Source organism: Pyxicephalus adspersus, chromosome 9, assembly GCF_032062135.1.
Source record: "Pyxicephalus adspersus chromosome 9, UCB_Pads_2.0, whole genome shotgun sequence".
In the NCBI taxonomy this organism is placed as follows: Eukaryota; Metazoa; Chordata; class Amphibia; order Anura; family Pyxicephalidae; genus Pyxicephalus; species Pyxicephalus adspersus.
Window position 1 is genome coordinate 38,698,903 of NC_092866.1, and position 12,975 is coordinate 38,711,877.

The 12,975-nt window shown below is 37.7% G+C and overlaps 1 protein-coding gene across 2 annotated transcripts in view; it reads right to left on the reverse strand.

The window, feature by feature from the left end:
- The window catches only part of NXF1 (nuclear RNA export factor 1), a 32,814-nt gene that overhangs the window by 13,782 nt on the left and 6,057 nt on the right, over nt 1–12,975 (reverse strand). For both annotated transcript variants that reach the window (XM_072421617.1, XM_072421618.1), the window contains exons 2-10: nt 6,568–6,766; nt 6,167–6,311; nt 3,654–3,737; nt 3,435–3,539; nt 3,213–3,296; nt 2,406–2,475; nt 2,230–2,318; nt 1,951–2,058; nt 909–1,018 (exon numbers count right to left, since the gene is read on the reverse strand). In XM_072421617.1, the coding sequence (XP_072277718.1) occupies nt 909–1,018; nt 1,951–2,058; nt 2,230–2,318; nt 2,406–2,475; nt 3,213–3,296; nt 3,435–3,539; nt 3,654–3,737; nt 6,167–6,311; nt 6,568–6,766 (994 nt within the window). The remainder of the gene's footprint in view (nt 1–908; nt 1,019–1,950; nt 2,059–2,229; nt 2,319–2,405; nt 2,476–3,212; nt 3,297–3,434; nt 3,540–3,653; nt 3,738–6,166; nt 6,312–6,567; nt 6,767–12,975) is intronic.

Consider the following 12,975-nt stretch of genomic DNA (forward strand, 5'->3'; position numbering starts at 1 on the left):
GCCAGGTCTTTACCAGCATTTACCACACCTATGTACTTCACATGGTTTAAGAAAAACTCACATAGGAATGCAAAACAACTAAAATGCCAATAAAAAAATCTTACAGGGTCCAGCAATTTAATCATGTGCAAAAACTAAAACAGAAATGTATAAACTTTTGCTGATAACATAAGTTCCTGAATAAATAGGTAAATGATATAATGGTTTAGTAACTTAAAATGTTGTTACATTTTACATGGTTAAAATATATGGTTATCTGGTACAATACAATACACTGCTTCCTATTTTATATATATATTTCTCAGTCACTTTTTTTGCACCAACCCATACGTTTTAGGAAGATTACAGGATTTCAAAAGCAACCTACTGTTCAAAAACACATCAAACTAGCCGAAGAAAAAATTTATATTTGTTTGACAAGGATTTGGGTCCTGAGAAACTAAAATCTCATCTCCATTTCTGAGATATGGAAAAATTAGGAATCTCAGAAAAGCAATTGGAAAGATAGTTAGATATAAACTTTTACTTATATTACTCAATAGGTGGAGCACAAAAAAAAAAAAAAAAAAAAAAAAAGATTGCATGACATATACATGGACTCCAAACTCACCGACAAGTAGAAAAACACAAATGACACGCTCTTATCCCATATCGTTCGCCAGCTGAGTGTAACCACCACATGGGTCTCACAGCAGTAACCCCCAATTCACTTCTGTGGAGCTCAAGAGTCAACTTTTTACTGAAGAAACATTTGGAAGTCAGTTTTCAAGGGCTGCTTTAAAGTGTTAAGCAGAAGAAAACCAACCCTGATCAATAAAAAGCCAGGCAGCTCCGGTGATGGTTAAGGCTTCAGCAAATCCTCTTTAAGACACAAGTTGCGTCAAAAGGTAAGAAACTGCCAGACTGACCTGATATATGTAATCTGGTCTCGAAAATTGTCGCAGAGTGGGTTTCCATCCAACCAGAGCATTTCAAGCTTCAGAGCCTTTATCCTATCCAGATCTTTTTCTGATTTTAGCTACAAAGGATAAAAAAAATTGGGTGTAAATGATTATGACTAAAGTCAACCCCACTACAAATCCTGGACAAGATGCTTTAACACTGGAACATGTGTTGTTCCCAAAAGTGCCTATACCAAGATATGGCATTGAAAGTAGCTAAATAAAGTTTGTAGTTAGAACTTAGCAAAGTCTATGGTGGCCGTGCCAAATCATTACCAATGCTTAGAATTCAGGATGGCTTGCCCAAACATGCTTCCTTCCTTCTGTATAATACCCCACTGACAATTTATCCACTTTTTTTTACCATTGGATTGTTTCCTCAAAATCCCTTCACTGGGTTGTAGAGCCTCAGAGTGGAAAAAAACATTCATTATTAGGTTTACATCTCACCCAGTAGCCAAACTAATTATTAGTCTAACTTGACCAGAAGTTTTTATATATAAACCTCATCTCTAATATTAGTCACATTTCCACTCAATCTTAGCACCACTGCCTACCTAAACATACCCTGGAAACAAAGCCTTGCCCTATTTCCCCACTTCCTGAATGTCTGCTATCGTAACATTTACATTTTTGCCTGCATATTGCCCACTAAGACATTTCATTGGCACTATTAGTTATATACTTAACCTTTCCCATTCTGGAATGGACACACTTTTAAAACTAGTTTAAAACTTCAAAAACTCTTCAAACATAATAAAAAATCAAGATGTCAATCTTTAAAATGCAAGTCAATGCAACAGATGCGACATACTGCCTATGTATTCAGATATATGTACCGTCGTTAAAATAGAATAAAGCACAAAATTCTCAGGAAAAACATCTGCTTTTGTATTACTCATTAATTTTCCATTTCAGCAAGACTGTTAAAAACCTTCACATAGCTTTAAATGTCAGGTGGAAGACAAATAAGATTAAGATAGAAAGAAGGCTGGATAAATAGACTTACCACATTATTGGAAAGGTTTAGGATCTTCAGATTTGGAGCTTTCACAGGAATGTCCGACATGTGATCCAGTTTGTAGAGTTTGTTATTACTGAGATCCAAAGATAAAAGCTGAAAGATGAGGGGAAAAAAGTCACAATGGATTTAAAAGCTCTTTGCATGCAGAAAAGAACACTGCAAATTTAAAATATTGAACTATTCCTCAACTACGTTAATGCCAAATATTAGCAAACATCTTTGAGGTATGAAACATTTGGTAACAGGACAATAGTGTTAACATACCTCAGGCACATTCTCTTCAATAATTTGCAGCATACTCTGCATACAGGATTTCCTGTTAAGTATGATGTCTACTTTGTTTGCCACCAGATCTAAAGAGAAACTAGAAGGATTAGCAATACCTTTCACTGGGGTAAAGTGCATTATGACGATGCATATAGATTTAAAAGTATGCATACCTGGATCAGAACGCAGTGAGCTCATATCCAGAGCTTGCTGAGCGCCATCATATCGTTTCTGCATACAGAGCTGTTGGTAAAACACAAACTTTTTTTTTTAATCAATTTTTTATTTTATAGTTAAGTAAACTGACCACTGCTCACAGCAAAGCCCTTTTTCCTGTTGCACCCCCAGTCAAAAAGCCTTACACAACCTCCTTCCCTTGATCACAGCAACTCCCATTATTGCACTCCTTGCCATATTTATATCTTTTACTCAAGTGGCCCCACCAGGCAATTTATCCCCTGCACCCTCTTATCGGGCTCTTGCATGTGTACTGTGAGCGGGGTGGGAATAGGGGTTGGACATGGCATCCCCTATTCCCACAACGCTTACAGTATACCCTCCCCACACATCACACTCTCTGCTAAGAGCATATCAATTCTTCACCACTGCGCACAGTACATTCCTTCTCTGAGTTGATCACAATACATTCTTCCCCGTAACCCTACTTCCCACAAAGCATCCATGTTAATACTGTCTCTGCTTGCTGACGCTTCAACACTGCACTTTATAATAGACAATCAATCAGTTCCACTCCAGAGTGTACTCTGTTTCATGCAAAGTACAACTGACTGTACTACAAAATCTTATTTTAATCCATTAAAAGGAAATTAACATTTCTAAACCTAATTTTACTCTTTGCAACCAACAAGTATTAAACATTAACAGCTGTTGTGGGAGAAAAAAGGAGGGAGATTTGAATACTCTGAAGATGAAGTCCTAAATGAACACTAACCATAAACAACTTAATATATATCAAATACCTTAAAATGTGTAACTTCCTCTTCAGTCATTTGCATTTCCTTTGATTGAGCAGGGGGCTGAGAAGGTTGCGTAAGTATAGTAACCTGAAGAGCAAGAGAGTAAGGGCATTGAATACAAATACATTTATCCCTATCTTTTTCCATTTGATATGGAAAATAATGGATAGTAGACATGAAATACGGGAAGCAATGAAAGAATCAGTTTAGCTAAAAGTTGCATACCTTGAAGTTTTCTCGGTCCGTAAATGTCCTGGAGATCTGTTTTAAAGCTTTTGCAACAGCTGCATCTTCCACATAGAAGTGGGCCCGAGAATGGTCACAATAGTACTATTTATGAAAAACAATCACATTATAAATGGGATTATGGATTTTTTAGAAGAGAAAAGAAAAGTAGAATAAGCATGCAGAATAAATATGAAAGCATCCATATAATAAACTTACCCCTATAGGAGAAAAGGGTAGTGAACAGGCACTTTGCAAAAGACCAATTAACCAGTCCTTCTCATATTTTTTCCCATATGGAATCTGTTCATGGAAAGACAGGGAAGAAAATAGAGAATACTTAAACAATGAAGTAGAATAGTGGTGCCCAACCTTTTTTTCATCTGGGGGCCGGTGATGACATTGGGATAAAACTAGCAGGCCACAATGCAAACAAACATTAAAGATGTATGTTGGAAAATAGAATAGTTTTAAATTAAAAATAAAATAAATTGAAATGTTTCTAGTTACCTAAATGTACATGCACCAAATAAAGAGATAACAAATCAAGAGTTTTTGTGATCATCGTTTAATGCTTAGTTTATTAATGAAAAATAAAAAACAAAAGCTATCATACAAAGCTGGCCGGTCACCTATTGCTCCCCGCTCACCATTTCTGTACCAAAGAGCAGAAACTACACCATACAATGCATCTTGTCAGTTATAGGGGGCTGCTAACCTTCTTAGTACCCCAAAATCTCTGCAATGAGTACTTCCATAGAAATGCAATTCATTTGACAGATAACCAAGGGGTACATGATCTTACTATTACATATTCAAGTCCCTACAAATATTTGATCAGATAATTATATATGAAAACATGTTTGCAATATTACATATTTAATGATTTATTACTTATTTGGAGAACCTCTTTCTTTTGCTTCCCCTCTATCATTTAATACATTCCAAGTGGATGGCCATGAATATAAGTCTAGATCAGTCCACGGTCAAGTTACTGAAACAATCTTTTGACTTGGGCATCAAACTTACCTCTGACCCCCAGCAATTAATTACTTCAATTACTTTATGTTCCCCTATTTCAGCAGATTTTATCGGACCTTTCCAGATGATCTACCTCCCCCCCATCCTCGTTGGGTAGAGTACCAACAGTAAAAATGAATGTTTTACTAAGTTTTATACTTATTCAAAACACTTGCCATTCCTATTCTACGCAGGTCTCTGGAGCTGTTCCAATCCAAGTTATATTATGGCGTTCATATGGGGTTGCAAAGAAGTCGTAATACCCGTCTTACCATGCTTTCCCCTTCAAGGCAGGCTAGGAGTACCTAATTTTAGACTGTACCACAGAGTGGCACAAACTGCCCAATTATCTTGTACGACCCTATTATCTCAGAGACTGGGTAGTTATTGAAGCTCCTTCTTTCACAAATCTAGACATTGTCTATCTTATGTGGATAGCCAATTGCCTGAGGCCCAAGATCCCTTGACCCTCCTTACAATACTCTTTATCGGTCTGGGATAGAGTGAAACACCAACCGAAAATTAGCTCCAAGTTCCCCCCGAGCTTGCTGCCTCACCAATTTGCTTGGTGGGTTACTCACATTGTTTTCTGTGTGACCTTATTACAGGTTGGCACATTCTTAGTTTTGCTCATCTGGTCCAAAACAGAAAATTACCAGTTTCAGAGGCTTTTCGCTATTGTCAACTGAGTTCTTTTATTTGTTCCAAAATGTCCCAAAGCCCCATCCCCCTTACTGAAAAACACCATTTGAGGGTACTTGTAAAATCTCTGCGTGACTCAGTGGGCTAGACTTCAATTCTTTATTCAGCACTCCCTAACCCCTCCTCTAAATTACTCTATATGCAAGCCTGGGAAAGGGACCTGGGCACACCTTAGGAGCTAGAGGAGTGGATCGAGACTGCTAGCAACATTGCTAAGGTTTCACTCAATGTTAATTTGGTTGAAATGAACTATAAAGTAATGTTACATTGGAATCTGGTACCAACTAAGTTGGGTAAATGCTTTTTGGTTCATCTACCCTCTCTGTTTCAGAGGCTGTGGTGGACTAGGTGATATAGAACATATTTGGTGGTCTGGCCTGATGGTGCAAGAATTCTCGAAGAAGGCATTTGACCTCCTTCTGTTATTCAAACTCCTTTCGCTATTAGCCCATATTGTGCCTTGTTAAGTAAAATTGATATAACTTTGCCTAAATACACAAAAAAATTCTTAAATTACATGCTGCTGTTGGAACAATTACCCTGGCCAGAGGATGGAAGTACCATTCAATAACGTGGACTCCTCTTTCAGCTAAACTCAACTGGATTATGGTATATGATAAACTCACCTGCTTGGTTAAGGATATCTCTCATGTGTTTGAGCTCACCTGGGATCCATAATTCCACATTTCAAACCCCTCCCTGAAGTGGACACTTTTACCCCCACCCCCACTTCCCCCATTTTCCCCTTAACCCTTTAATATCCCTTACCATGGGACTAACTATTTTGTTTTGCCGGTTCACATCCTGTTGCACATTTTTCTGTTTAACTTATATTTATGTATAGCTACATCACATTTCAAACTCTGTATTCCTGTTGTGTTATTAATGCCTAACCACTATCTTGTATATCTTCTTGTCCTACTTGTTTTTTTGGTAGCAGCTAGAAAAAACATTTAGATGTGGCTCACAGTTTGAAGACAGAAAGTAATGAAAATTTATGTTGCTATTACCGTAATCTTAAACCAGCTGTTTCTGTCACCTCTGGCGTCAGTTCTATCATGATGGGAAATATCTCTAGAAGCATTTCCATGTGAAGCACCTCTGTCTCTTCCTTGTCTTTCATCTCTTCTTCTGCCTCCACGGCTGTAAGGATTACTAGAGGTGGAATAAAGAAGAGATACTCTGTCTCACCCTGGGCAAATAGGGAGGTCTGACTTTACTGCGACTGTCTTAACTTGCATGCTTGATCTGGATAAGTGATTTGTACTAAAGCAACAGCCAAGCAAAAAAAGATTTCAGAAGGTGGTCAAGCACAGCAGTTACATTTCCCTTGGTGTTACGTTTTCTTTAAACAGCCAAAAACAATAACCATCGAGCTACTAATCTTATCTATAAACGTAGGGGCACTTACAACCGTGATCGATTGGTCTCATGTACATCACTCATAGCCACATCCCCATCTTCATCATCTAGTCGGGAACGAGGGTTAGGCTGGCAATTTCCACGATTCCGGTACTTTGGAGGTCCTTCACTGTACATTTTTGCTCTGAATGGGCCACGCCCTTTCCGCTTCTTTGAAAAATAATTTCCACCAACCCGGTCATCATGGTCTAAAAAGTCAGGAAAAAAAAAAAAGATCAATAAATCAAAATACAACCAAATATCAAGTAAACAAATATCCAATGTAAACTTTATGTATTTACCTAATGTCAATCACACAATCAAACTTGTTAGATGAACCCAGGATAGTTTACTCGAATATGTAACATAGAAAATGGGGTGATGGCATTAAAAAACTTTTTCAAATACAAATTTCATGACTTTAAATTTAAAGTAATTCATCTAGCTATATGTTTACTCCAGGTTCTGGGAAATAATTTTACTGTGGTCTGTGCTTTTTTGCCCCAATAACAGTAGCTTAGTTTCTTGTACAGATGTCACGGAGACAGTAAGCAAAGAAAATCCAACCCAATTGCAGTGCTCAACCCAGAAATTTGTTTAAGCCGGGTGGGAAGAAATTGTAGGTGGGTGGCAGCCCCTGTATTGTGCCCAAACTCTTTAGTAACCACCCAAAAACAGCCGGGTGGGTGCTGAAAAGTGCCGGGTGGTGCGCCCAGCTAAAAGGGCCTGGGGCGAACCCTGAATTGGGTCACAAAGAAAATACAATTTTTACTCTTGCCAATTCTAACTAATTACACAGAATCTATACAGAACCAGAACTGCCCCTAGGCCAACAATTTCCCTGTACACCTAGTCCCCATAAGGGCACTTAAAAAAAAAAAAAACACTTTTAATACTATATTTACTAGTTGAAATGAGAATTTTTTTTAGAATTCATTAATTTAAGTGCATCTAGACCTAAAACCAAAAATGTAAAATTTATAACAGTCCTTGTGTGATCCATGTGGTGGGTGCATTAGTTTCCTTTTTTCACACTTCTTAATCATTAATACACTTCCTCATCATGGGTGGCTATGCTAACTTCACTTTATCTACAGAGGGAACCAGGGTTAGACTTTATACACATTTTCCCTTTTTCATTTCCATTACACAAGGGTGGGGGAATAAGTTGTTTTACAGAACAGAGGTTATTGCAGTTCAGATCACAGGAAGTGACAATGACACTATTTCTGACAATGTATTTCCTCATCCTACTGTTTGTCTAGGAAAAAAAAATGCGGATATACCAGCAACAAGTATTCATATGCTGGATTAATCTCCACACATTATGTGAAAAAACAAATACAACCTCATTCAGTCTTGAATCTTATTTCAGGTATAAAACAATACACAATCCAACTTGTCAATATTTACTAAAATAAAGCCATGTGTAACAAAAAAATAAATAAAAAAAAAGACAACTCAATGTGTAAACCTTCTTAAACAGCAATAACGAATTCATAATTTTCTGGGAATTGATTAGTCTTTCACATCAGCTATGGGCCCACTTCTTTACAACTTTAGCAGATGGCCTCAAATTTGACTCTAGAACTCTTTGGTATACAGAGAAGTTCAAGGTCAACTCAATGACTACAAGGTGCCCAGGTCCTGTGGCTACACATCAATTTTAAATATTCATCCCTCCACCACCACGCTTGGTCATTGGTATGAGGTGTTTGTGTGGATATGCAGTGTTTGGTTTTCAACAAACATAGCACTCTACATTATGGTCAAACATCCTCACTTTGGTTTTGTCTAAACAAAGGATATTGTTCAAGAAGTCTTGTGCTTTGTTCAGATGCAGCTTTGCAAACCTAAGCTGTGTTGTCATCTTCCCTTTAGAAAGAAGAGGCCTTCTCCTGGCATCCCCTCAAAACAAGCCATAGTCATTGCTACAGTCATGAACTTACCCTCTTAATTCCCGTGGAATTTGTAAGGGTGCACCTAACTTTTCACACACTGCGTCTGCATTTTGATTTTGTCTTAAATAAACAACACTGTTTAATATCTCATGTGTTGTGGCTCACCTGATGTTGTATTTACCCAATTTTAACACCCAAGAAGGACCAGATATATTGTTTTAGTATCTCCTATGTGCAAAAACAGGAGGTTGTACTTGTCACTTAGTATAAAAAGTAAAAGCTAAAGGAGCCACAACATCTAAGAATACTGGCTAAAACATTTAGCCAGTATAAAAAACAATCTTTAGAACTTCATTTAAATACAATCTGTTTTTATCCCTTGTAAATACCAGCATTGTCTACATGCTACACATCATTACCTGGGGTGAGTGGTGGCGACAAGATTGGAACATGCTTTTGAAATCTGCTTGTAGTCAGCACTGGGAAAGCACATATTAACCTCCCTACTAGCAGTCTACTTCCGTCCTAATTTCCATGCAAAAAGCGGTACAATTTTGCATGGAAATTTATTTTTCATTGTAGGCTGTAATTTTTAGGCATAACTCACTGATATTTAATAAATATCTTTATATACCAAAACACAAAAATCTGTTACAGGATTAGGATCGTTGGTCGTCCACTGTCCGTGGATCCGCCAGGACGGTCGTTCGGACGATGGGCGCTGTACACACACCAGATTCTCTTCCGATATTAGCCATGAGCCGATCAGACGAGAACCATTGGATGTGTGAAGGGATGAGTGAGTGAGATTTTAAAAATCGATCTTGCGGTGAATCGAGCCACTTTCGCTTACCAAACATGTAAGTGAGAACGACCTGTATAAATTCGGCCTGTGTAAATTGCTTACTCTAATTTAACCTCTAGTGCCTGGGGATCACACACAGGATCTTCCGATGGGTCCGTGAAATTAGTTCGCCGAAAGGTTGAGGAAATTTTTGCGAGAATGTCAAAGGCATTCTCACTCATCCCTAGACGTGTGTATGCAGCCATAGTTCCTAACATCTTAAAAACAACACAGCATTTTGTTGAATACAAAACCAAGTGCTCTGGAATAGCTGCTAAAAAATAACTTCCAAACTGAGTAGTGATTGTGCATGTGTAATAATGCTGCTTTTCTTACTACATACACAGATTTTTGAAGACAGTCTGTATATTTTCAAGTGTAGGTATGCATTTAGCGTTCTGTTTTTTATAAGCTTTGAAAAGTTCAGTCCACACTTGCCAATGGTAACTGCATTTTATGCACACTGCACAAGGTGCTATGTTTCAAAGGTCAACAATATTAAAAGATAAAGCAAACCTTTTCCATAGCAACATCAATATATTGGAATTACCGTGTTAGCATTAGCCTCATCAGTGTCTTAGCTTTCTAAAAGTGCAAGTTGCCTGAATGTAGAGTCTCTTTTTAACCAGGGATTGGGGACAAGGTGTAAAGGAATTTCTTCTAAGACTTATTACATTGATTTACCATTGTAAATTGAACACACTGAACGTATTGCTTAGAAAATGACTTGTATTATTTTGTTGCTGTTTCAGGTTTTAGTCACCATACAGGGGTCACCACACGACTAATGTTTATTCCCACACAGCTTAAAAAAATTTCTGGGAAGAATACAGCTAAATGCAGTTTGTAAAAGTATGAAACAATTTTTAATTTGAAGAAAACATACTCCTGGATTAATTATTATTAATATTATTATTAAACAGGATTTATATAGCGCCAACATATTACGCAACGCTGTACATTAAATAGAATAGAAAAGTACTACCTATCGGCTGCCCTAGCCATCTTAGTAATAGAAATCTGCATTTACATTTCCAAATTAGAATAAGGCACAGTAAAGAAGATCCATTTATTCTCCGGGTATCTGAAACACTAGTTAACCAAACAAATATGAAAATGATTTGCTTTGAATTAAAATTATAAACAGGGCCACAGTTCTCCTTGACTAGGGACTGTTGCAAAGCGATTTACATGATCCTGATATATTGTGTAGGTAAATTAAATTTTTTGCCCCCTGCCGCTATCGCTACCATAACCAACCACGGTAATATTAAAAAACAAACCTTGGCTCGTCTTTGGGGTTGTGACATTTAGCAGCTGCAAGTAATAAAAGCTTAGGAAGTGAAGTCAGGAGGAGCACATTGGCTGATCTTCTAAAGCTGTTGCTAAAACAAACAATACAAATCAAGTTTCCCCTGACATGACTTCTGTAACCTATAAAAATCACCTCAAAATGAACAAGCAAAAACTGAAAAGAAAAGCCAAAACTCCCTAATTCTACCTGGCTATAACACTGCCAATGATAAACTTCTTTACAAGCATTTGTTCTCCTTTTGGATAAAACTTGTTTCTCCATTCTGTTCTACAATCTTCTATTTTGTAACACAATATTTCTAGGACTATATTTACACTTCTCGGGTAATGAATCACTTGTTTGCTATAATTTAACTAGTAGCATAAATTTCCCAGAAGATTAGACCAGGCAGAACCAGTCAAAGGCTGGAGTGCAGCAGACTGACTCAGCAGCTAAGATTTATCTGTATAAGTAGGTTGTGTTATATAAAGAACTTTAATGAAATATAAAAGACAGCAGTTCATGTACACAAGGAATAGCATGCAGATACCATTTAATCAACACATCCATGTGGTAGCAAGTTCATGTCACCAAGAAAACACGTCTAACAAAACAACATGTAGCAATATACTTTTGAACTTTTCATTATGTTCATAAAAGTTTTTTTCTTCTTTATAAAACACAAATTTTTTCTTCTGTTGTGAATAACTTGCTATTTGTAATGCTTTGCAATAGAATCATGTTGGTAAAAATTTAAAAATAGTATACATTTTTAAAGGGAGAAAATAAATGATAAAATAATATTTATAATTTTATCTACAGAAACTTTTTTTTATCTTATCCATTTTTTTACTTTTGTCTACAGTTTGCAAAAAATACCAGATACGGTTTTTATTTAGTAGCAAATTGTTAATAAACAGTATGTATATAGCACTGTACCTTAAATAGGGTTTGCAAATGACAGACAGATACAAATAATGACACAGGAGGAGAGGACATATATTTTAAAATCAGTGATTTTCAACTAGTGTGCCGTGGGAAATTATCCAATTTCCATTGTCGAGTGTCTGTGCTGTAGTCACTGGGAAAGTAATGTAATACTCTTCCATATCAGTGGGTGGCAGTAGGTAGCTTAATTGCCTTGTTTATTCTTAGAGACAAGAGAATTAGCTATAGAGTGCTGGAACATTGGACAGAGACATAACTTTGCACGGCAGAACTTTGCACTACAAGACTATAGTGACAGGAAAGCTCACCTGTCATAGGAGAATGACTTGCTGCACAAGAAACCCAGCACTGCTCACCTCACACTGCCCTCCTCCTGCTCTCTCTGCCTCCCTCCCCACTGTTACACAAAGCCTTCTTACACAGAAACACATTCCCAGCATCTCTCTAGACGTGAGCTACTGATAAACACAGGGAGGGGGAAGGCGGGGGTCTGCGATCAATAGGATAATGTAGGGCTGAACAGCTTTGTGTTTTTTGGAATCTGAGCAGGGGAGGCTGCAGAACGGAGGGGCCATGCTGCAGGGAGGATGCCAGGCTAGATGGAACTGCAGTGGCCTGCAGGGGACCCCTTGGAAGCGCGGGAGGGTATTCGGACCATATACCGCACCCCCATTTCCCCCCAAGGAGTGCGTCTTATGATTACTGAGTAATCTGCTTTTAAATACCACCCGGGTCCCGGCCAAACCGCTGCTCGCATCAGCAGTGAAATGTGAGCAAATTCCGGGGGTGACCACCCCGACAGCACCCCGACACTGGAGCTGCTGCTGGCATCTGCAGTGAGATGTGAAGCACAATGCAGAAGTCCTGCATTGTGCTTTGCATCTCTCTGGAGATGCATACCGTGTTTCCCCGAAAATAAGACAGTGTCTTAAATTTATTTTACCTCTGAAAATCTCATTAGGGCTTATTTTCAGGGGATGTCTTATTTTTCTCACAAAAAAATCTATATTTATTCATGTACAAAAATCTGTATTTACCAAAACCTGCAACCAATATTACTATAGAAAGATACCTCTGTGTTACCTGTGACCTGTCAAAATCACAGATTTCTTCTGTTATATACAAGAAGTCATGAATAAGAATTGACATAAATGAGTAATGAAAAAACACACACAGCTTCATAAGCAAACAAGTGCAACATTAACAAGAAAATGTGCTGACAATTAACATGTGACTCATAGTTACATGTTAAATCTGAGTAAAAGCAAAAAAAAAAAACAATTAATAAATATGCATTGCTGCTAATGAATGAAATACCAGCAAGGACCTTTTGACAAGAGAATCCACCAACCTCTTCTAGTGTCACACCAGAGTACTATAGGTTAATTAACCCTGCGATTTCTTCACCCCTTGCTCCAGTGCTTTTGAAAT